Source organism: Corylus avellana, chromosome ca5 (genome assembly GCF_901000735.1).
Source record: "Corylus avellana chromosome ca5, CavTom2PMs-1.0".
NCBI lineage: Eukaryota > Viridiplantae > Streptophyta > Magnoliopsida > Fagales > Betulaceae > Corylus > Corylus avellana.
The window spans coordinates 26,487,816-26,510,751 of NC_081545.1; the positions used below are offsets into that span (position 1 = coordinate 26,487,816).

At 34.4% G+C, this 22,936-nt stretch overlaps 1 protein-coding gene and 1 long non-coding RNA gene across 3 annotated transcripts in view; both read left to right on the plus strand.

Annotated features, from left to right (window-relative positions):
- Positions 1-3,505: 3,505 nt before the first annotated feature.
- LOC132183271 (uncharacterized) lies at positions 3,506-5,402 on the plus strand. Of its 2 annotated transcripts, none has more exons than XR_009440393.1 (5): positions 3,506-3,638; positions 4,006-4,075; positions 4,181-4,370; positions 4,476-4,512; positions 5,248-5,402. It is a non-coding gene; the product is annotated as an uncharacterized LOC132183271 (long non-coding RNA). The 2 variants fall into 2 exon arrangements; XR_009440392.1 differs by having other exon boundaries at positions 4,181-4,343.
- Positions 5,403-13,579: 8,177 nt separating this feature from the next.
- The window catches only part of LOC132183046 (suppressor of mec-8 and unc-52 protein homolog 1), a gene marked incomplete in the record, with an annotated part of 17,696 nt that continues 8,339 nt past the window's right edge, over positions 13,580-22,936 (plus strand). The window contains 6 exon segments of the mRNA XM_059596442.1: positions 13,580-13,678; positions 14,141-14,351; positions 15,668-15,820; positions 17,734-17,782; positions 18,650-18,733; positions 21,550-21,653. Of these exon segments, the coding sequence (XP_059452425.1) occupies positions 13,650-13,678; positions 14,141-14,351; positions 15,668-15,820; positions 17,734-17,782; positions 18,650-18,733; positions 21,550-21,653 (630 nt within the window).

Here is a 22,936-nt window from a genome sequence, read left to right on the forward strand (position 1 = left end):
TAATATGAAATATCATGACATATGATTAAGTTGTTAACTAATTAAATCTATAACTATATTGAATAGTTAAAATACAAGCAAATATTAACAAATTATATATATATATATAATATGACATAAGTTATAAGAATACAAGTTCATATTAAAACAATAATGGACAAAGTTTTCCTTCAAACTGGATTGGAGGAATTTCCTTCAACCTAATCTATAAAAGTGACATGTATTCATTTTTTTTATTAACATGTGAAATGCACATGAGTTTTTAATAAAATGTATTCCAACTTTGTCCTTATTATTAAAAAAAATGTGTATCTTACATGTTCAAGGGACACGTGTCACTTTTATAGACTAGGTTGAAGGAAATTCCTCCAACCCAGTTTAGAGGAAAACTTTGTCCAACAATAATTAAGTACCTAGAGACTTAGTTCAAATGTATGTTATAAACTTATAAGTCCTTATAAATTATACTTATACATATATACAAACGCTTTTTTTTTAACCATTTTCTCTTAATTTCGTAGCCATTTTTTAAACCATTGTTTTTTTACCAATTTTTAAACTGACTTTGTTTTACACATAAACAATTGTTTAACTATTTATTTCTTACTCAAAGAGTCAAAAACGACGTAGTTTTGCACTCTTAAAAAGTGATGGGTTCATTAATGTTAAAAAATTATGTCTTAAAAAACTGGTTTAGCCTTTAAAAAAAATGGATTTGCGCCACATGTCGCAATTTATTAAAAAAAAAAGTCAATAGTATTCAATTCGTAGCATTAAACCATTAAAAATTGAATTAATACTATGCTATCTAGTATCTTCATATCTTCTTCAACCTTTAATTTTTGAAAGTCTCATAGTTCAAAATGGAAACAAAAAAAAAAAAATTAATAAATGATCCAAAGATGGAAAGTCTCATTCGAAAATTATCCTCTTTTCCAATTTCATGATTTTCCAACTGACCAAGGTTCAAGTCCTTAAATCATTCCATAAAGGATCAGTAATAAAAAATGTTAATAAATTATAATTTACAAAAACTCACTTAGCCACTTGCATTAAATTTTTTTATTTGAATATGTCATGAATTATTGAATTTTCATATATGAGGAGTATAACCAATTATTCACCTAGTATAAGCGTTAGATCAATTTTTAATGCAATATAACAAATTGCTATTAGATAGTGTTCAAAAAACAATTACTCTTTAGACAATATTTAAACAAATAATGTCCCATTTAAATAAATAAATAAATACAGATATTATTTTTTAATGGTATTACTAATAATTATTAACTTAATATATATTTTTTAAATACTTTAATGTCATTAATTAATACAAACAGTTCCCATTATAGTAATTTTTTAAAAATACTACCAAGTTAATGATAGTTAATGCCAAAAAGCAAAACCGGTGCTAATTAAGGATTTATATTTAAATCACCTAAATTATCGTGAAAATGCACTAAAGCGTTCAATTTTTTTTATTAAATGTGAGCCGTTGATGAGTGATTGTGGGTTACAGTTATAAGGCATAAATTCACATGGAAATAATCTCATGTCCCGCATGTCCATCACAGCATAAAGATCCAACGATTTTCATTTAATCATCAACTAAGATCTTTTATTTACAGTTAGTATCAATCTTTTATATATATATGGTAGACTCGTGTTTTTTTTTTTTTTTTTTTCATAAAATATAGTAGACTAGTTAGTATATATTCTAACATATGAAATTATTAATATTAGTGTTTTTTTCAACATATTGAATTTTTTTAAAAATAAATTAAATTATAAACAATTAAGCAATTTATACTAACACAATTATAAATTAAATCTTTTTTTTTTTTTCAACCCTAAGTCCCTAATTGGCTAATTATACTAAAAAGAGAATTAAATTTAAACATTTAAAGTTATTAAACAATTTAAACCATTCTTTTTTTAAAAAAAAATAAAAACAAAATACAAAATACATTTAAAGCTTAGATCAGTGTGACATGTGTCAAGTGAGTGGGTTACAGCTATATTATATATATATATAGCACTTTGTATATTGGAATGCATACGGCGTGGCTAAGTGTACTGTCCTCCATATATTTCAACGACTAGGATTTAATCGAAATTTGATATACGTTCAAGATGACTGCATAGAATTACAAAGCGTAGATCTCACAATAACGCGTGTATAGGAGATTAAATTCTGAAGAAGTTTTGATTTTTGAATGGCTGACGTGTGGGCCCGTGAGGGAGAAAATCCCTCATTTTTCGGTGTCAACCTGGCCGTTAGATTTTTTAATCTTCCAATCCTAACCATTTGTTTCAGAATATTGAATATAAGGAAATTATATGGTGCTTTAATTTTTCATAGGATCTCTTTGTTTGATATAATCTGACAACTTAAAATTAATTAATAAATACTGAACGGTGAGGATCAACTTATATGTCGATTTTATATGTGAACACATGTAGGAAAAAAAACCAGAAACTCTGTCTCTCATTATGAACGACGTGAAGTGCTCACACAATTTTTTTGAAGCAATTAATGCTTTGCATTCAATGCAATGGCTCCTCTCAACTACTTGTTATCAGAGAAAGGAAATTTAACGGCTTGATTTTCATTCTAGGGTTTATAGCATTTGATCTAATGGCTTCTAAGCCATCTAAACAAATTGGTTTTGAGATTCTAAAGGGTTTCAAAACCCTTTTCGCCGAGTTAGAACCAGACGGCCAAAAAATAATACAGAAAAGAAGGATTACCTATCCCATCTCGCCGCCGTTTCTCTGATTTTGTGTCTTTCTCTCCTCACACACGCCAATGGAAGAGGCAAACAATACTCTTGATCTAATTGATATGGTACTCATCATCGCCATTCGTCATTTGGTTTATTTGGGCGTGGATGTTTCTTGTTTCCCCATTTGGCTAGTCGCTCTCAATTTTCTTCCACACAAAATTGAGAGGAAGAGCATTCTGAATAGTCTGAATCAAGAACCCCCACAATATCTCTCGATTCTTCAAGAAGACTTCAAGCTACAGTTATGTTAAATTTTTCCTTTGACTTTCGTATCATTTTATTTCTAGTTGGAGTTCAATTTTCAGTATATCTAAGCTTGAATGTTAACGTGATTTTTTTGCTTTTTAATCTTTCAGGGACAACTGTTAAATTTTTCCCTCTTTGATCCTAATTGTCGAATCTGCAACTGTAAGCCACAACCCGCATCCAGATACAACAACATACTGACTCTGTCACTCTAAGGTTATTTTCATTTGTTATGAAATTTGTAGTTGTTTTAATGTATGAACTGAAATTTTGAAAGTGGGTTTTGGTCAAATCTTTAAAATTTCTTGATTGATGCCGGTCTTTTTTGTTCAAGTTCTTGTTTGAAATTCGTACATAGTTTTATTTTTTATTATTATGTTTCTGAAATCAGTGGGATGATGTTCTTGAATTATTTATTTGTTAATTATTAATTGGATTTATCTTTTTTAATCCAAAATACTATACATTCTGGGTCTGCAATGTCCCTCCAGATATTGGGTTTGGATATATTTGTTTTCCGCTAGGTATGTAGGAAAGTTGCTTAAAGGACAGACAATTGAGGTCATTGGTGGTGGTCGTATTGGATCTACTTATGCCAGAATGATGGTAATTCCTTATTTTCTAAAATTTCAAATTGAATTTGTTAAATCTTTATGTCAATTTGCCTCACCAAGTTGAATATGTTGGATGCCTAATGACTAAGTTGATTAGTCCAGCAATCATCCATCATAAGTTATCAAACTTGATTGTTAGAAATGATTACTTTGAGTCGTGGGTTTTTGTAGCATTTACCGTGAATAATCCATGTTTTTTTGTTTTCTGTTCTTTTTTGTTGTTTCTGTTTTTAATTTTGGCTATGTTTGGTTGATGATAATTTTGGCTATGTTTTGTTTCTGTGATTTTGCTTGTGTGCTACTTTAGTAAGTTTATGACTTTCATTGCCAACCTATACATACTTTCCTTGTTTCCTTAGGAATCTGTGAAGACCAAGCACCCTTAGCTTCATTATGAGTCAAAGTTATACATGCTTCTACAAGGAGGGAGTAAGTTTCCTCTTTTAGTCCTTTTGTCTATAGTGAGTTGATATGAAGGGATTTAGTTAAAATCAATTTATGTATCTACTTATTTATCTTTTTATCTGTATGAAGCGAGTATCACCCATCTGAAATGGTTTGGTGTTGAGGGCGAGTACAATGTTATGGTTATTGACCTTTTAGGGCCAATCGAAAGTTTGCAATCCTAGAAGACTTGTTCAACTATTGCAATCGAAAGTTTTCTTTAAAAATAGTTTTGATGCTTGCAGATCAGTTAGTAAGTATTCAATGTTTTCAATGAAAGGTATATTTGGCAATATGTTATTACTTCTCCCAAAAAACAATGAAGGTATATTGGTTAAAATGGCTTTCATACTGATACTTTTCCTTTTCCTGTTTTTTTATTTAGATAAATAGAGTTCAGTTTAGGGCGCAAAGCTAATCAGGTAAACTTTTCTATGTGGTATTCTTGCGTTTGTGTACGTTTTCATCTTCTGTTACTTTAAATACATGCAAACATTGGACCTTAGTACATAAGTATCTTTGCATCAGGCCACCTTCAATTCTATTCAAGACTCTGTTTGGCTTTTGTAGGAAATATTGGACATCTTGAAAATGTGAATGTTGTGATAATATTTTGTAGCTATGGTTGAACTGGTCTATGATTTAATTGGTTGTTTTAGGGTTTCTTAGATATGTTTGCTGGGGATAGGGGCAAAGTATCAAATTCTGAAGAAGTATTGGCAATTGCTTGGTATAACACTTAGTAAGACCAAATGTATTTAGGTTATGGCCCTGTATAGGAATCCTTTAGTTGATTTTGCTGAGTTGATAAGTATAATATGTCCTTATGTGAAGAATGACTATTAGATCTCTCTTGCTGATGAAAGAAAATAGTCTATATAATAGGGGTATACCCTTTTCTTTCATGTTTTCATGGATGTTGGCCTCAATTACTAATGAATTTCTGGCTTCCTGATGCATTGATATGCTACTCATATTTTCCATGTTAGTATTTGTCGCTTGTTTGTCAATATAAAGTACCCCCACCAATTTTTCCTCTGTTCATGTGGTTTTCTTTTTGGTACAGAGAAAACAAAAATCTCACAGGAACAACTTAACCAATTTGAGATTTGTTTCTGTAACTGTGTTTTTGACATGGATGCCATTATTTGTGTTAGGTGACGCCCGAGTTACAAAATGTTGGAAATGGAGGCTACGTTATATGAAACCAATGCGAGTGATCGATGGAAAATAGAATATTTTTATATGAAGGTTCCTCTACACATTACGATTTTCTGCATTAGTTATTTGATTTTTGCATTTTATATTTGCTTCGTGATTAATAATTTTTAATTTGTAATTGTAATTGAAGGTTGAAGCCTTGAATTTATGAGATTGTATTTGTAAATTTTAATTGTTTAGTGACTCAGTATGAAGTGAATATGTCAATTTGCATTTTTGCAGCAAATTGATTTTTAATTTATTAGATTGTATTTGTAAATTGTAATTGTTTAGAAGGGTTAAGTGAATGATAAAAGAAAGTGTAATTGTAAATTTGTTTGGTTTTACTTTTTGTAATGGATGGGGCTAATGGCATTTTTGGTTAATTGTGTTTGATTTTTGATTGTTTTTATTTCTAAATTCCATCTGAAACTTGGTTTTGAAAGTTGGAATTGGATTTTTAAGAATTTAAATTTTTTAAGAATTTTTTTTCTCCATTTTTTATTTTTTAATTTAAACGAGTTGAGCGAGCCGAGTGCCCAATAAAGCACTCGGCTCGGGTTGTGGACGAGCTCGAGCTCGATCTCGCACACAATGTTAATGTTACCGAGCCGAGCCGAGTCCACCATTTAGGGCTCGTCACGAGCTCGAGCCGAGCTCGAGTTTTTTGAACAGTACATGCGAGCCGAACTTGGACACCCCTAACTCGCCCGAGCTCGGCTCGTTTACAGCCCTAGACGCGATACGCCTGCTACTGTAGCTTTCTTTTCTGAATTAAATCCGTGACACAGGACAATTCTCACATGTGATGATTGATGAGTGTCCAGGAAAATCGTTCACAAGATCAAGGGGCAGCGCACCTTTCACGTGATCATTTCCCTTCGGTAGAGATAGAAACTTGGAGAGAGAAAGAGCATTTCTTTTGTACTGTACATCATAGACAAACTGGGAAAAAAAATCCAATACACCATCACATCGTGAACCTTCACTAATTTATTAATTTAATATATATTTAAATGAAAAATTAACTCCAAACCCACGTACGCCTTTTTATTTAAATTAAGAGAGCACATGTCATTTTCTTAAAGTTATCTTAAGTTATCTTAAGTTATCTACCAAAATAATTTGTTTATAACTAAATCTTTTACAGCTCGCAGGTCAAGATAAAAACCAATCCTTCCTTAAAAATATAAATTATTGACTATTGTGTGTGTGTGTGTGGTTTTTTTTTTTTTTTTTTTTTTTTTTTTTTTTTTTAATATTGTTGAGGTAATGGGTTTTTTTGGTTTTCTCTGTTCTATAAGAGTAACAAAAGAAATCCACACCGGGTTCTTGGGTTAATCAACAAGGAGAACAGGGAATAGACACCCATGCCCTAGGCCTCATGCGTTTGTCAATTTTCACAAATTTATGCCTTCTTAAAGAACAACTTAATAGACACCCATGCTAAATCCTTTAAGAAATAAAAGAATTAGAGTAGACACCCATGCCTTATTCGTTGCTTAGGGAAATCAATAACTTAAGAAATAGATACCCATACCCTTAGGTTGGCAAACATTAAATATTCATAATATGATTAGATCATTGGCATATTGTTATATTATCTAAGTATGATTAGTGGTGGATATCAAAGCCTTGTCTTTACCTTTTCATTTATCTTTATATCTTTTTATTTCTTTTTCACAATATCAATTTAGTGACAATTTGATATTTTTATCAATTCTAAAACAAAATCAACAATCCTCATGGGATCGATCTCGTACTTATTGCACTATACTATCGTTTGATCTTGTGAACTTGCGAGTAAAACGTACCAAGTATTTGTCTATTAATTTAGGTGGGTATTTGGCACGACAAGTTTTTGGCACCGTTGCCGAGGATTGTTTGATTTTGTTTGGAATTTTTTTTTCTTCCCTTTAATTTATTTTTGTTTAAATTTTTTTTTTTCTAGTTTTTTCCGCAGTTCCTGCTCTGCCTTTGGAGGTGCACTCGAGCGCCCAACTAGGGCGATCAAGCACACCTCACGGTACGATCGATCGCACATCCGAACAACAGCATAGTTACTGTACTAATTATAGATCTGATTTTTTTTTTCTTTTATTTCATGCAGGGTCAGTTGAGTTTGCATCTTCGTAAGTTTTATTTTTAAAGCTTTTATGTTGGTTGGAAATGGCCATTCAACCATAGCTTGAATTTTCCCTAGATCAGCTGTTACCCCATCTGCTGAGACAATATGGCCTAAATAATCCACCTTTGCACATCCAAATCTACACTTTGACATCTTGGCAAATAACTTGTGTCTCCTCAAAATGTCTATAACTTGTGTAAATGTTGTCTATGTGTGTTTACATCCTTGCTAAAGATAAGAATGTCATCAAAAAATACCACGATAAACTTTCGAAGATAAGGTTGGAAAATATGGTTCATTAGGCTTTGGAAGGTAGAATGAGCATTAGTTAAACCAAAAGGCATAACCAAAAACTCATAATGTCCCTCATGTGTCCTAAAAGCAGTCTTAGAAATATCCTTTTCCACCACTCTAATTTGGTGATAACTAGAGATCAAATCCAATTTAGAAAAATTGTAGATCCAAACAGCTCATCCAACAATTCATCTACAACTGGAATTGGAAAACTATCTTTAATAGTTACCTTGTTGAGAGCTCTGTAATCCATGCAAATCCTCTATTTTCCATCAGCTTTCCTCACCAAAATTATTGGAGCAGAGAAGGCACTGGTGCTGTGTCGAATTACACCAGATTGCGGCAAGCCTTTAACAATCTTCTCAATCTCGTCCTTCTGAAAAAATGGATACCTGTAAGGCCTGACTGAAACAGGTTGCTCCCCTTCTTTTAAGGTAATAGCATGGTCATGTGATCTAGATGATGGAAGCTCAGTAGGAACTTGAAAAACATCCTTAAATTCTTCAAGAATATCATTGAACAAACCCTCTTCCTCCTTCTGAACTTGCTGCTCTTCCTGTCCCTCATCATTGATAAGCTGTAGCATAATTCCTTTGCTACTTTTCTTCAACCACTTATTAGACTCCCCATCCTTAAAAGTTAAATGAGGACCTTGCTGCAAACCCTTCAAATAGCACTTCACTTCACCAAACTGAAACTCCATAGTTAAATGGCCAAAGTCCCATAAAATTGGACCCAACAATCTCAACTGCTGTATGCCTAAAACAACATCATACCCTGCTAAGGGTAGAATATACAAATCCACCCTAATGTTTGTCCTTTGAATTTTAAGGCACAAGTCTAAACTCTTCCCTGGACTCCTTACTGTTTGACCATTAGCCACCCTCACCATAATAGCATCCCTATTGGTGCTCACAATTCCTAGTCTTTTAGCTAATTGGGATTCTGGGAATCCACAAAATTGTGAGTACTCCCTGAATCAATGAGAATAATCACCTACTACCCTTTCAAAACTCCCATAATTCTCATTGTTTTGGGATTTGGAATTCCTGTAATAGCATTAAAAGATATCTCAGGGTCTGCATCCAAAAAAATTGCCCTAGATCCTCTTCTTTTTTGTCAGGAGTAATCATCTCCATAACCCTTTTCAGCCATTCTACTTCTTCAATTAAGAATAGCTTAGGTATAGTACACACATACCCTCTACTCCATTTATCATCACATGAGTAACATATCCCATTTTTCCTCCTCTCATCCATTTGAGCATGAGAAATTTTCTGAACTGGAACTATTGCTTTAGGATTATCATTAACAAACCCTTTGGTCTGATTGTTACCTCCAAAACCCCCTGATTTTGCCTTGGTGCATTATAAAACTGCACTCTATTCCCAACTAAATTTCAACCCTTATTGGTTGCAACTACTCTCATTTCCCACCCCTTGATTTCTCCAAACAGGTTTCCCTGACTACTGTTAGTTACAAGACATTCCTCCTAAATCCTTGTCAAAGCAAAAGCATCATTCAAGGTCTTGGGATTAAACATCCTCACAGGCAATCGAATGTCATCTCTCAAACCCCCCTCACCCCCCCCCCAAAAAAAAAAAAAACATACTCAGTTTGTGAAAATCAATCAACATTAAGACTCTATTTGCCAAGATTTCAAACTGAGTTTTATATTCATCTAAAAAGCCAACTTGTTTCAGCTTAGATAGGGTCTCCATAGGGTCATATATGCCCTTTTACCGAATCTAACTTGAATAGCAATCAAAAAATCATTCCAACTAGACAGATTATTGTTAAGTGCCAAAATATTTATATTTTAGCCCTTAAACTTATATGTGTTAATTTCTTAGTGTAGTTAGTTTATGCCATTTTATTCATTTTCTGTGTTTTCTATGTCTTTGTAAGCCTTTGGAAGAAAAGGAAGAAAACCTGGAAGTATTGAGCTTAAAGAGAAAATTTGGGAATAGTTGAAGGCTCTAGGAGTGCGAACGATCGCAGGAGACCTGTGATCGATTGCACCTGCAATCGAGCACAGGAGATCTGTGATCGAGCGCAAGGGACTTGTGATTGATCGCATTTGCGATCGAGTGCACACGGGCTGCGATTGATTGCACCCATGCACTAGAGAACAAAGAGTTGCGGCCAGAATGCCCTTTCTTTCCATATTAGGGTTTTCCAAGTCCTACTTGTAATAGAACTAAACCCTACGAATTTTCTAGGTTTACTACTGTAACAAGGACTTCTAAAGCCCTATAAATTGACCTCTAAACCTTGAGAATAATCATCCTTGAATAGACACAACTTTGGGAGAGGAATTTGGAGGCTACTTCTAGGAGCAGTTTTTGGGTTCTTTCTTTCCCTTTTCTTTTTCTTTTATTTTAATTATGTATAACTAACTCTTAAGGATGGCTAGATTGAAGCCCTAATTATGTTTATTTAATATTTCAATATTGACGCCTTTGTGATAATCATATTGTGATACTTAACTTGATTAATGTTTGTTTTCTTGAATTCCTCATATGTGTGTGATTGGCCATTATATGCATGTGGTATAGACTAGTTAATTAAATCAATTTGGATGACCGAGTCCTGGGTTTAATAAGAGTAACAAAAGAAATCAACACCGTATTCTTAGGTTAATCAACATGGAAAACCGGAAGTATACACCCATGCCCTAGGTTCCTTGTGTTTGTCGATTTCCATAGATTTATGCTTTCTTAAAGAACAACTTAGTATACACCAATGCTAAATCCTTTAAGAAAGAAAAGAGTTAAAGTATACACTCATGCCTAATTCGTTGCTTAGGAAAATCTATAGCTTAAGGAGTATACATCCATGCCCTTAGGTTGGCAAACATTGAGTATTCATAATATGATTAGATCATTGGATATTGTTATATTATTTAAGCATGATTAGTAGCGGATATCAAAGCCCTACCTTTACTTTATCTTTATATATTTTTATTTCTTTTTCATAATATCAATTTAGTGACAACTTAATATTTTTAATCAATTTTAAATAAAATCAACAATCCTCGTGGGATCGATCTCGTACTTATTGCACTATACTATCGTTTGATCTTGTGCACTTGCGAGTAAAACGTACTAAATATTATCTATTAATTTATGTAGTATTTAGCACAACAATTATTAGTATTTCTTAAGGCTTGAAACCATGATAAGGCCTTACCTTCCATGTGGAATGCAGTAATTCTCAATTTATGCCTTTCTTGAATGTCATAAAATTCAAAGAATTGCTCAACTCTATAACACCATGAATTTGGGTCGTCACCATTGAAAGTTGGGAATTCCAACCTAATAGCCTTAGTGTGAATCTCATCAACACTTTTTCTCCACTGCTGAGCAACCCCACAACCAGAAACTGTAACATCTTCCTCCACATTCTGGTGAATAGGCTGCTTCTCTTTCTGCGTGTCTTTGGCCAAGATTGATGTCATCATTCCCATCAACTTATTCAATGTCGTCTTCATCTTAAGAATATCTTTCAATGTTGTCTTCATCCCAGGGATATCTTTCATATCCTTTCTTAGCTCCAAAACCTCACTTCGGACTTCTTTTAACTGTCGGCCCTGCTCCCATAGTAGATCTTATTGAAAAAACTACTTCCAAAACATACTTTGAAACTAAGTCCTACTTTAACACTAATAGGAGTATTGCTCTTTGTGCAACTAGGTCAAACCTTAAAAGATAATTATCCACTTGAAGAGAGATCTAAATGAAAAATAAATTAGAAAATTTCCTCATAATTGATCCATTCTTTCTAAGTAAACCATTTCACAACTAGCCTTGCATTCAAGGTCTTAACTTTACCGTCCATTCCTCTCTTCCTCTTGTAGACCAGTTTACACCCTATGGGTTTAATGCAATTAGGCGCCTCATCAAGTTCCCATACATGGTTGGAATACATCTATTCTAACTCCAATTTCATAGCCTTGACCCAGCGGTCTACTTCCGCATCATTAATCGCTTTCTCGTAGGTTGTGAGATCTGATTCAAATCCTTCCAATATAGCTTCATAAGTTTATCCCAAAAACATAAATTTATCAGATGCCTTGATAATCCTTCGACTACGACTCAGTATTATGGTACTAAGTGTCACAAGAGTGATAACCTGTGGTGTATCTGATATAATCACCTCATCTCTAGGTGTATCTATAGATGTTCATGCAGTGACAGAGGGGGGAGGGGGGGGGGGACCGGGTTGTAAAGTTATAATTTTAGTCATTTGGCCCCCCAAAAAAATTTTTGGCCCTATTTTTAAAATTTTTGGCCCTATTCAATAAAAAATTTTGGCCTTATTCTTGATTTTTTTGGGTCATACCCATTTAAGTTTTTTTTTTTTTTTTTTTTTGGCCCTTACTCTCAAATGTCCACTTTTTTGGCCCTTACATTCAAATGCCAACCTTTTGGGCCCTTACGGTAGTTCATAAAAAAAAAATAATAAAAAAAAATAAAAAAAACCAAAAAATATTTTTTTTAATAAAAAAATTCTAAAAAACTAAAAAAAAAAAAAAAAACGGCTGGCCCCTCCCATAAAATTTCCTGATTCCATCCCTATTTTCATGTACTAGTGTCTAACATTTCTTCAATAACCACAACATTCTTTGACTTGAAGTTGTTCACAAAGTTGTCATCTATAGAACAACCAACCTCTTGCTCCCTTTGGGATACCCAACAAATATACATACTTCTATCTTTAGTAATAACTTATTAGACTTTCCTTTCAACAGGTGTATTTGACAACCCTAAATGTGGAGGTATCACAAATTAGGGTTTTACCTTAACCATAATTCGACAAGCATCTTGGAAACTGATGTGGATGAAACCAAATTCAGTGAGTACATCGCAATATGTATGGCATTTCTCCAAAACTGAAATATCAATTTTATGGCGATGATTTAAAGTTGATGTATTTAACAGTGTAATGAAGTCGATATTAGGACGTCTCTTAAAAAATTTAAATAATATGGAATCATATACACCAAATGCACAAACGTTAAATCTTGACCATAAATATAAGAGATAAATGCAAAATCGTTCATTGTAGTTGGCTTAAATTACAAATTGCTCAATATTGTATCAAAAGTAATTCAGAGGTTCTTAAGGTATGCCAAAAAAATAATTTATTCTCTAGAGTTAAATTTTGTTAAAGAATTTGATAGATTCCATTAAATGCCACTTCAGTGCCAATATAATAACGACATGTGTCACTTTTAATAAAAAAATAAATATATTAAAAAAAAACTAAAAAAGTAATTTAAAAAAAAAAAAAAAAATAGCCGCCCCTTTTTGGGGAAGGGAAGGAGGTGTTGGGGGGGTCCACCAATTTAGCAACAACATACCAACCAAGAACCCAAATTAGAACCAACGAGATCAACCCAAACATACCAAAAAATGCATCTGAAGAATTCGTTTGCAGGCTACCCAGCCAGATCTAAGAGTGGCCTTCCACCTCCCGACTCCCGAGCCACTCCTTCCTTTAATTTTTTAGTTTTTTTTTTTCAAGTTTATATATATATATTTTTTTTAAGAGTGACACATGTCGTTATTCTATTGGTGCTGATGTGACACTTAATAGAATTCACAAATTTTTTAACAAAATTTGACTCTAAAAACTAAATTATTTTTTTGATATACTCCAAGGAACCTTTGAATTCATTTTAATACGATGTTGAACAATTTGTAATTTATGCCAACCATATGAACTAATTTTACATTTATTTTTTAATAAAACTCTTTATTGATCGGGTTAAGTTTGGGTTACCAGGTCCGTTTACAAACGGGTTCGGTTCAGATTAAAAACCCGTGGTTCTGTACTCCAAGACGTTACTCTGATAAAACGAGCCAACAAGCCCTAGTCTCCTCTCTCTCTCTCTCCCCTTCAGTTCGGCTTTTTCTGATATCGAAAGAGAAAATGTCGACGCTAGAAATCGAAGCTCGAGAGTAAGTTTTCTACTTCTCAAATTTTCTTAGCAACCAAACGGGGTTTTCTTCGGAAAAGCTTGCATTTATGCTATTGAGCTTAGGTACTCTAAGTTGAAAATCATGCTACCTAGAGATGAAATTCGGTTTGTTTTTTTTCTATGGAAAATAATTCCTCTAAAATTTTTGTGGAGCACTACCTTACACTTGCTATTTAATGATTTGTGCACTGTGTCATTTAGTCTCTTATGCTATTTGATATAATCATTGAACCTAATAATCTTATTACCCAATATATATGCGTGTGTCTATTGGTGAATTTGTAGTGTAAAGCATGTGTAATTTGACTCACATTTACATCAATGCATGTAGTTATTTGTTTTTTTAATCATTATTATTGGAGGGAATTAGATATTGGTGTGTATGTTGTTACTCTTTTAGCTAGAAGAGGTGCTGACCTAGTATTGTTTGTTTTCCTTGCAGTGTCATCAAGATTGTGCTCCAATTTTGCAAAGAAAATTCCTTGCACCAAACGTTTCAGACGTTACAGAATGAGTGCCAGGTTTCTTTGAATACTGTGGACAGCGTGGAGACATTTGTTGCTGATATTAATAGTGGGAGGTGGGATGCGATATTGCCTCAAGTGGCTCAGCTTAAACTTCCCAGGAATAAATTGGAGGATTTGTACGAGCAGGTATGCAGAACGTGACTGACTCTGGTGATATTTTCATTTCAGAATTTAACGTTCTAGTTCGTTGGTTTCTATATCTCGTTAAGCCTTTTTTATTCCACGGTTCAAATAAGTATATATTTTTTTGATAGGTAGTTCAAATAAGAATATTACTGCCATGATTATATATTACTCAAGGAAAATGATTAATTGGGTATCCTTTTGGGACATAATGTTGTTCTATCGGGATTTATATCAACTGTTTTTGTGTGTGTGGGTAGGAGAAGCAATGCGTGTGTTTGTGCATGCCTTTAATGTAGATAGATAGCAAAATGCTTTAAAGATAGAACAAGAAAGTTGTCAAAGATGAGAATTGGTCATATAAGGCTTTTTGTGGGTTCAAAATGCTGTTGGAGTCCTTGATTGAGGCAATGATGCATGATGGCATTTTGGAAGAAAAGTTGGATTTGAAGTAAGGCAAATGTGAATGATTTGAGGGGATCAATGCTAACAAAACATTTGGAATGGTTTAAACATACATTTGTTAAAAGTGTTCCATACCTCCAACAGTTGGTGCAAGGTTCGAGAGATGACAAGTCAGCATAGTACATAGTCAGAACAAAGTAGTCAATGTACCTTGTCATTTTCATTAGCAATTTTTATGTAAGTTTTTCTTTGTTGTAAAGAATTGATGTGGTTAGGATTGAGGTACTATGTGTCATATCTTGACTGGATGTTGGAATTTGTATATGGTACATGGTAGGATTTATGTTCACTGGACTTCACATCTGATGCATGTACATTTTATTAACTGTGAGATGCATGCATCTTCTGTGTCATGAGAAGAAATATCCACATTGGTTTAAGTATCTTCTTGGGCAAAATAATGCTAATGGCTGGACTTGGCACAAACTCCAGCCTCCCCAAAATTTCATGCATCATAGCTTTTGATTCTTGGATCTTTCTCATGAGTAAAATCTATTGGGTGTGGATATGGCTTGTTAATCACCAAGCTGAAGCCAGACACTTGAGGTCATCTTACTGGGCTTCAAGGGACTTTGTGGTTTTTCTTTTCTGTGGAGAAGTATTTAGCCTGTTGGTGTTTGCTCAATTTGGCACTTTTTTGTTGAAATGTGTCCTTTGGAGCATTTTTTGAACGCATAATCTGTTAGGGTTCATTTCACGACTGTTAGTGTTGTATGTATAAAGTAGTTGGTGGCCGTGGATCATTTTCTCTCATATTTGTTGGTTCCTAAGGTTGTGGATTTTGTCCTTTCCGTGATTTGATGTAGTATTTTTGCTTTACATATTCTGATTTTTTTTGCTTGTGAATTCTGCAGATTGTATTGGAGATGATTGAACTTCGAGAGTTGGATACTGCACGTGCTATTTTAAGGCAAACTCAGGTAATGGGTGTCATGAAGCAAGAGCAACCCGAAAGATATTTGCGACTTGAGCATCTCTTAGTCCGAACTTACTTTGATCCAAATGAGGTTAGTCGCTACTACTAATTTGATTATTTTACTTGATACTTATCAAAAAAAATTTGATTATTTTACTTGCTATTTACTATACATTTTCATGTCAAGAAAATCTTGTTTGTTATTTCTTTTTTTTTTTTCCTTTTGGCATTTCACTTAGCTATGTGATTTATCTGGGCATGAGTTCCTTTTAAAATTATACATTTTTGTGAACTGTTGCTTGTCTGGGGTTGGAAATTACTAATTTTCTTTAGGAACTAGGCATATGTTTGAACCCTTGGAGATTTAAACTATCTTCTGTGATATTGTTACTGCATTATTATAAATTTTTGAATTGTTTGATGGTTGAGGGAGAATTTCCAGTCATTGTATTGTTATTTAGAGAAAAGAGGGGGTGCTGGAGATGAGTTCATGGTATGCAGCAGATTATTCATAGGTTGAGGTTCATACATGAAACCCAAAGGGGTAGCTTAATTGGTTGGGGACCGTGCCTTATGAAGCGGAGGTCACTAGTTTCAAACTAAAAAAAAAAAAGGGTTCATACATGTGACTTTGGTCTGAAACCACAGGTGAGAGTCGTGAGACTGATTTCTTGCCTAAAAGGGGTACTGTGCAGTGCAAACAGGAGAGCATCTTAGAGGTCATTTTTCCTAATTGATTTATTCGTCAAAAAATTTCATTGACATTGATATAGTAGTTATAATGGTTGTTTTGGTTTTGAATTTCCTCCTTTGGAAAACTCCTTTGTTATATTGAATTTCAATTGTATCTTTTGTAATTTTTTTTATTTTTTGAATTTCCTGTAAAATGAAAAAAGAAAGAGTGACTGACCAGGGGTCTATCTGAAAGCTGAAGCAAGAATATTAGAAATCAATGGAATCTTTAGGCAATATCACGATTGATTTCTTTGCTAAGAGAGTTACAGTTATTTCCTTCTTTTGTGTGTGTGTTTGCTGGAAGTGGTTCTAATAAGAATTGGCTAAATTAGCTGGAAATTTCTATTGAAGTTTGTAAAATTTGTTTGAATTACCATGAGACTGAAATCAGTCAGGTCTTAGAAAGGGTCATCCTCTGATCTTGGCAGTACACGCTGGATGGGAAAACCTTGTCTGCTATATGTTTACATATAATTGTCCTGGTTAAGATAATAAAATGACATAAATGTTATTATGTGTTACTTTAATTACTTAGCTGTTTGTGGCAACAGTTTACATAAAATTAATTTTCACAAATGTATCTGAATTATTATAAAAAAGTACTTAATCACTCCTTTATTTTGGGAATTGCATATTAAGCAGCAAAATTTATGTATCTTCATACGGCTCCTTACTAGTCTTGGCCCTAGTGAATTTCCAGAAAATATATATGCTTTTCATTGGATAAGTTTACCATTTAAGCTTTATATAGATTTGACACTTTTTTTATGGTAATGCTTCTATACTGAAGAATTTAAAAAAAAAAAAAAAGGTTCATTTTGTGTTTCGTATAGTTCTGAATGTTCTTCATCATGCTGTTAAATTAAATCTGAAGTGAATTAGATTCTGCACCACACTTGCATTATGTGGCTGCCAGGATGTGGGAAAAAAAAATTAAGAAACCTTGTGCATATTTTATTCCTTGTGATTCAATATGTTTTCTTCATCATGCGATCAAAGTACATTGGAGGTGAAATAGTGGTGTACCTCACTCATTATGCAGCTGGCCACCGGAAATCTGTGCCTTTATATTTACCCTTCTTTTTTGGTGCCTCAGTTGCATTGACTTTTATATAGTATTTACGGAACTCTGCCCAGTAACGGAATGCTAATGCTTGAATTGTGAAAACGATTGTCATGGTTACGTTTTGATTGATTATTGACAGACTTTGTTGAGATTTTAATGTCCTTTTTTAGTGAACAACTTGTAAATTATGTGTGATATTACAGGCTTACCAAGATTCAACAAAGGAAAAACGCCGCGCTCAAATTGCCCAAGGTTGTCCTCTATTTCCCGAGTGTTCATTAGATATGATTGTGAATATTTCCAGGATCAACACCAAGGGGTTGAGGCTTGTGGTCTTAGGGAGTATCGCCCCATAGATTCCAAGTTCGAGACTTGCTAGGTGCAAACTCTCCCTTGTGGCCACACTTCTGGTGTAAAAGCGAGCGATTTACCCTAATTCGTGTAGGGAAACATTTGAGTGTGTGGTGCACAGGTCTGAGGTTTACTTTGCAAGGGTGGGTCCGAAGGGCACTGCCTTGTCGAGGTTCCTCGTCATAAAAAAAAAAAAAACACAGAATTTCCTGGATCAAGAGTTGGACCTGCGGATTTCTCTCCTAGGAAGGGTTTAGTTGGTTAAGTTTCAATAACTTAGAACATGTGAACATTATTTTATTTTAATGTCTCTTAATTGAATGTGAACTGATTTTATCCTTGATAGTTACAGCTACTATTATAATCGTAGGGGATATTAATTTCACCAAATGTATGAAGTGAATGGTTACTAAGAATAAATAATAAAGAAGTCAATTTGGTATGGAGTTCAATCTATGTAAGATTAAGAAAGAAGAGTCTTCCTGCGAACATTATTTTCAGATTGAAAATTTTAGTTCTTGCAAAGCTTCATTATATGACTTGGCAAAATAATAACCCTTTGAATGCGAATTATTTGGTTTGTAATATTGGTAGCAATGGTATTTTTCTTTTCTTCTGGGCATATAGGTAGCAAAGATATAAATGAGTGCATGGATTTTGATCATTGCAAATTTATGAACTTTCTTTTATAATCCCAGTTTCCTCTGTTTTTATTTCTTTATGTGTTTTTTGTGTATTGATAAATTTCATATTCTTCTGTGTTTTCAGCTGTTGCTGCCGAAGTCACTGTGGTGCCGCCATCACGATTGATGGCTCTAATTGGCCAGGCTCTGAAGTGGCAGCAGCACCAAGGTTATAATTTGCTAATAGTGTTGTGCTATATTTAAAATATTTCATGTGATTTTTTGTGAAAACAATGAGGAAGCTCTCATTAGTTGGGCTATAGTGGATACGCCATTTAATTTTTCAACTCTCTTTGTCTCCCTCATGTTTTAATATGTAAGTTATTTTCTTGTAATCGTTTATTGAATGAGGGAAGATCTGGATGGCCTAGAGTGCACTCAACAATGCTAGTCGCATTCTGAGAATTTAATTCTTGTTTCATCTTATATATCAACATTTATGTCCAATGCAGTTTTTAACCTTAGATTAACCTAAATTAGAGTTTCATCCAAAGGGTCGAAAAGGTAAAGGTTGGTATGGTTGGGTGATCAAACTGCAAAAGGCCGCAACTTCCTTTGGTGTTTCATATGGTGGTGGACAAAGGGGAGGAATGGGTGGGTCTTCTCAGCCATTGCTCGAGGAAGGTTATGGTGCCGCTTGTTTGGGAATAACTTTTTGTGAGTATGCATCGACAAAGATGGAGGTGCGTATTCCAGTGACTAGGAAGCTAGAGGCGGTGCAATGGTTGTACAAGGAGGCGCTGGTTGGTCGTACTACATTCCATGCACCTAGTATCGGTGAGGGATGAATGTTGTTCGTACGACTAGGGTAAGCGGGTATGGGTGAGGATAACGCCAAAATTTGCACCCATGGAGTTGTCGTGATATGGGAACCCAGTTGGAGCAATGAGAGAGGAGCTGGACTGAGTGATTTAAAGGTTGGATGTGGGCCTGGGTCATTATGGGTCGGTTTGAAGGTTGGAAGCTAGCATAGATGCGGGTGTGAGCTACATTGGGTCAAGTTATGTTGCAAGCCTAGTGGTGTTATGTGTGCCAGGGCAAGAATATGGCCCAACCCCGCGTACCTTGTTTGATGATCCAAGATTTGTTCCATTGTTGGTGGGCCAATCAAATGAGATGGCTTTCATAAATTGGGCCCAACCCGGAGCCAAAACTCATTTCTTGGAGGGTGAAAACGCAAGCGGGTACGTACACCATTCCGGCTTTGGTTTCGGGCATAATCATTTATTTTGCAGGGGCCCAGTTTGAGTTGCGGTGGGGCGGATCCCGAATGTCTTGCTGGTGGGTTTTGTTCTTATTCCCCATTATAATACTCATTTTCCTTGGATGAGTATTTGGTAGAATAAGGTTCCCTTGAGAGTGGAGTTTTTGCATGGTCAGTCGCTTTAGGGAAAATTCTCACTAGGGACAATCTAAGGAAATGACATATCATTGTGGTTGAGTGGTGCTACATGTGTAAGAAGAATGGGGAGTTAGTGGATCATCTTTTACTCCACTATGATATTGCAGGTGCTCTTTGGAATACTATCTTCAACAATGTAGGTTTGACTTGGGTTATGCCTAGGAGTGTGGTAGATCACTTTGCCTGTTGGAGAGCGCTAGGGGGTAGGTTTTAGCTTGATGTAGTTTGGAAGATGATACCGCATTGCCTTATGTAGTGTCTTTGGGGGGAAAAAAACGATTAGAGCTTTGAGGATCGTGAGAGGACCTTAGCAGAATCAAAGGGTTTATTCTTTCAGACTCGTTTTCTCTTGGCGGTTGCCTTAGATTTTAGTATTTCGAACTATCATGGTTTTTTAGATCTCCACTTCTAGCTAGGTTTTTCTCTTGTATACTCCATGTATGCTTGGGTTGCACCTTTACGCTTTTTACTGAACTTTTTTTTTTGATAAGTAATGTTTATATATCAAAAGCGCAGAGGGGCGCAACCTTAGTACACAGGGGGTATACAAGGGAAACGACTAGCTAGAAGAAAAGAAAAGAACAAGGAAATCAAGATAGCTAATAACTATAGGAGCGAGCCAAGCAGCTGTCCAAGTGTAAAGCGTATGGAAAAAGTTGGCCGTGAGTTCCTCCAATGATCTCTCTGAATCCTCAAAGCATCTTTCGTTCATTTCTAACCAAAGACACCACATAATGCATAGAGGGACCATTTTCCAAACAACAGCACACCTAGAGCGACCTCCCGCCCACCAACAAGCAAACAAGCCCGCCACCTTGCTAGGCATGACCCAATACAACTCAAAACGACTGAAGATGGCCTGCCATTGAACTTACAATGACTTATTAAAAAAAAAGTGAAATTTATTGTTAATGCTTTATCATGCCTACTTTGCAATGTCTGGAGAGGACAATTGCTTGTTTCCATTTACACATGCATGCGTAGAAGCTATGGCTATGTTTTTAGTGTATTGGGACAAATGTTTTTTTGTTTTTGGGTTGGCAAAGTGTTTTAATGTGACATAAAGGTGAGATGTGTTTTATGGTGAGATCTGCATTTGAGAAAATGTTTTCCATAAAATACATCTGTTTATTTTGAGAAAACCCAAATAGATGTAGAGCTAATTCCTTAATTATAAAAAATTAAAAATTAAAAAAGTGGCCATGTCGCCACCTCAGTGGAGGAGAGGGGTGGCTACACGATCACCCTTGTTCTAGTCGGAGTGGTTGTGTGGGCAACCTTGGCCTATTGTGGTGGGCGCATGACCAACCCAACCAGATCAAGGTGGCTACACAATTACTCTATTTTTTTTTTTTTTTTCAACAATAAGTTAGCTCCCATCTCTGTAAAAGTTTAGCACCTCTTTTGTCAAAATATTCCTACAAGGTGTAAAAAGTTTTATACAAGTGTTTTGTGTTGTTTGTTAATGTATTTGAGAAAAATATGTTTTCAAACTGAAAATATAAAACACTTGGCGAATACTTTAGCAAGATATACATATCCTATATCTTGACAAAGCATCTTTTGATCTATTGCTCTTTCAGGGTTACTTCCTCAAGGAACACAGTTTGACTTATTTCGAGGAACTGCTGCTATGAAACAAGACGTAGATGACATGTATCCAACAAATCTTTCACACACAATAAAGGTGAGGTGTATATATTTTTGTTGTACACAATTTTAGGTACCCTTTTGTTAATCTATTACTTATGTTGAAAGTGTTTTTACTGTTATTAATTTATTGTTTGTGATGTTATTTTTGTTGTGTTCTTGCTGGTGAGGAATGGAGGCTTCACTGAATGGATCATGCAAATCAATTTTATTTGATCATTTGTTGTATTTTCTGCTGGGTACTTTGGAGGGTGTAATCTTGGTTTTTGTTTCATAGATTTTTTGTGTTGGACTATTTGGTGGAACTGATGTACGCATCAAGTGTCAGTGACTAGCACATGATTTCAAACTTAGAGTTGAATGAGATAGATTTTTCAATTTTGATTTTTGTATTGCCTTTGAATAGTAGATTGTTGTTACTGTGCACAATAATTGATGAACAATATAGAATCGAAAAGAGAGAGTCAAACCACAGATTTAACGTGGTTCGGCAATGTGCCTACGTTCACAGAAAGGCGGCTGTATTTTACTCTTAATGATTTAGGGTTTACATCATAACATATATATAGGAAAAACCCTAAACCCTACTTGTACGGACGTATTAAGAAAATCCCCAAAATACCCCGTACCGTACGGGTGCTTATTAAACTAGGAACAACATTACACCGAGTGAAGGAAACATTCAGTCATATTTCTTCGTTTCCAACTCTTTTAGTCTGACATAGCCCTAGAGTTGTCTATGATGATGTGCTTCCATTTACCTTAATAGAAAAATGTTTTCTTTGGCTTGTCTCCTTTGTGAAAGTAAGTTCCTAAGGTTGTTCTCAATTCTTGTTAATGGCTCATTTTGTTCGTATTGCAACTTCATATTTTTTATGAGTTTCTTTCTTTATTACTTTGTACCTACTACTGTGTCTTCGGTTTTATTGATTAAAATGGTAATGTTGTTTCACAAAATAATTGGACTAGACTACATTTGTCATGTACTAAAAGAGATCTGGAAATGTGCTGAATGTGTGTGAGTATTAAATTCTAATCTTTGTTGGAGTTCGAAGTAAAATCCCAGTGGTCATTTGAACTCGTAAAAGTTGATAAACTAACTAGATGATCTCCACCACTTATTCTGGCCCCCTCAAAAATATTTTTACTGTTGGTAAACATCATTTTGATCCTGCAAAAAAAAATTGATTTTTTTGATAGAAAGGGAGATAATTGCATTCTTCTGTTTGGAATGAGTAATATATATTCAATTGTAAACTTTTAATCTCTACTTTGTTGTGAATTACTTTATTCTTTGTATATTTTTGTTTTGTATTTGTT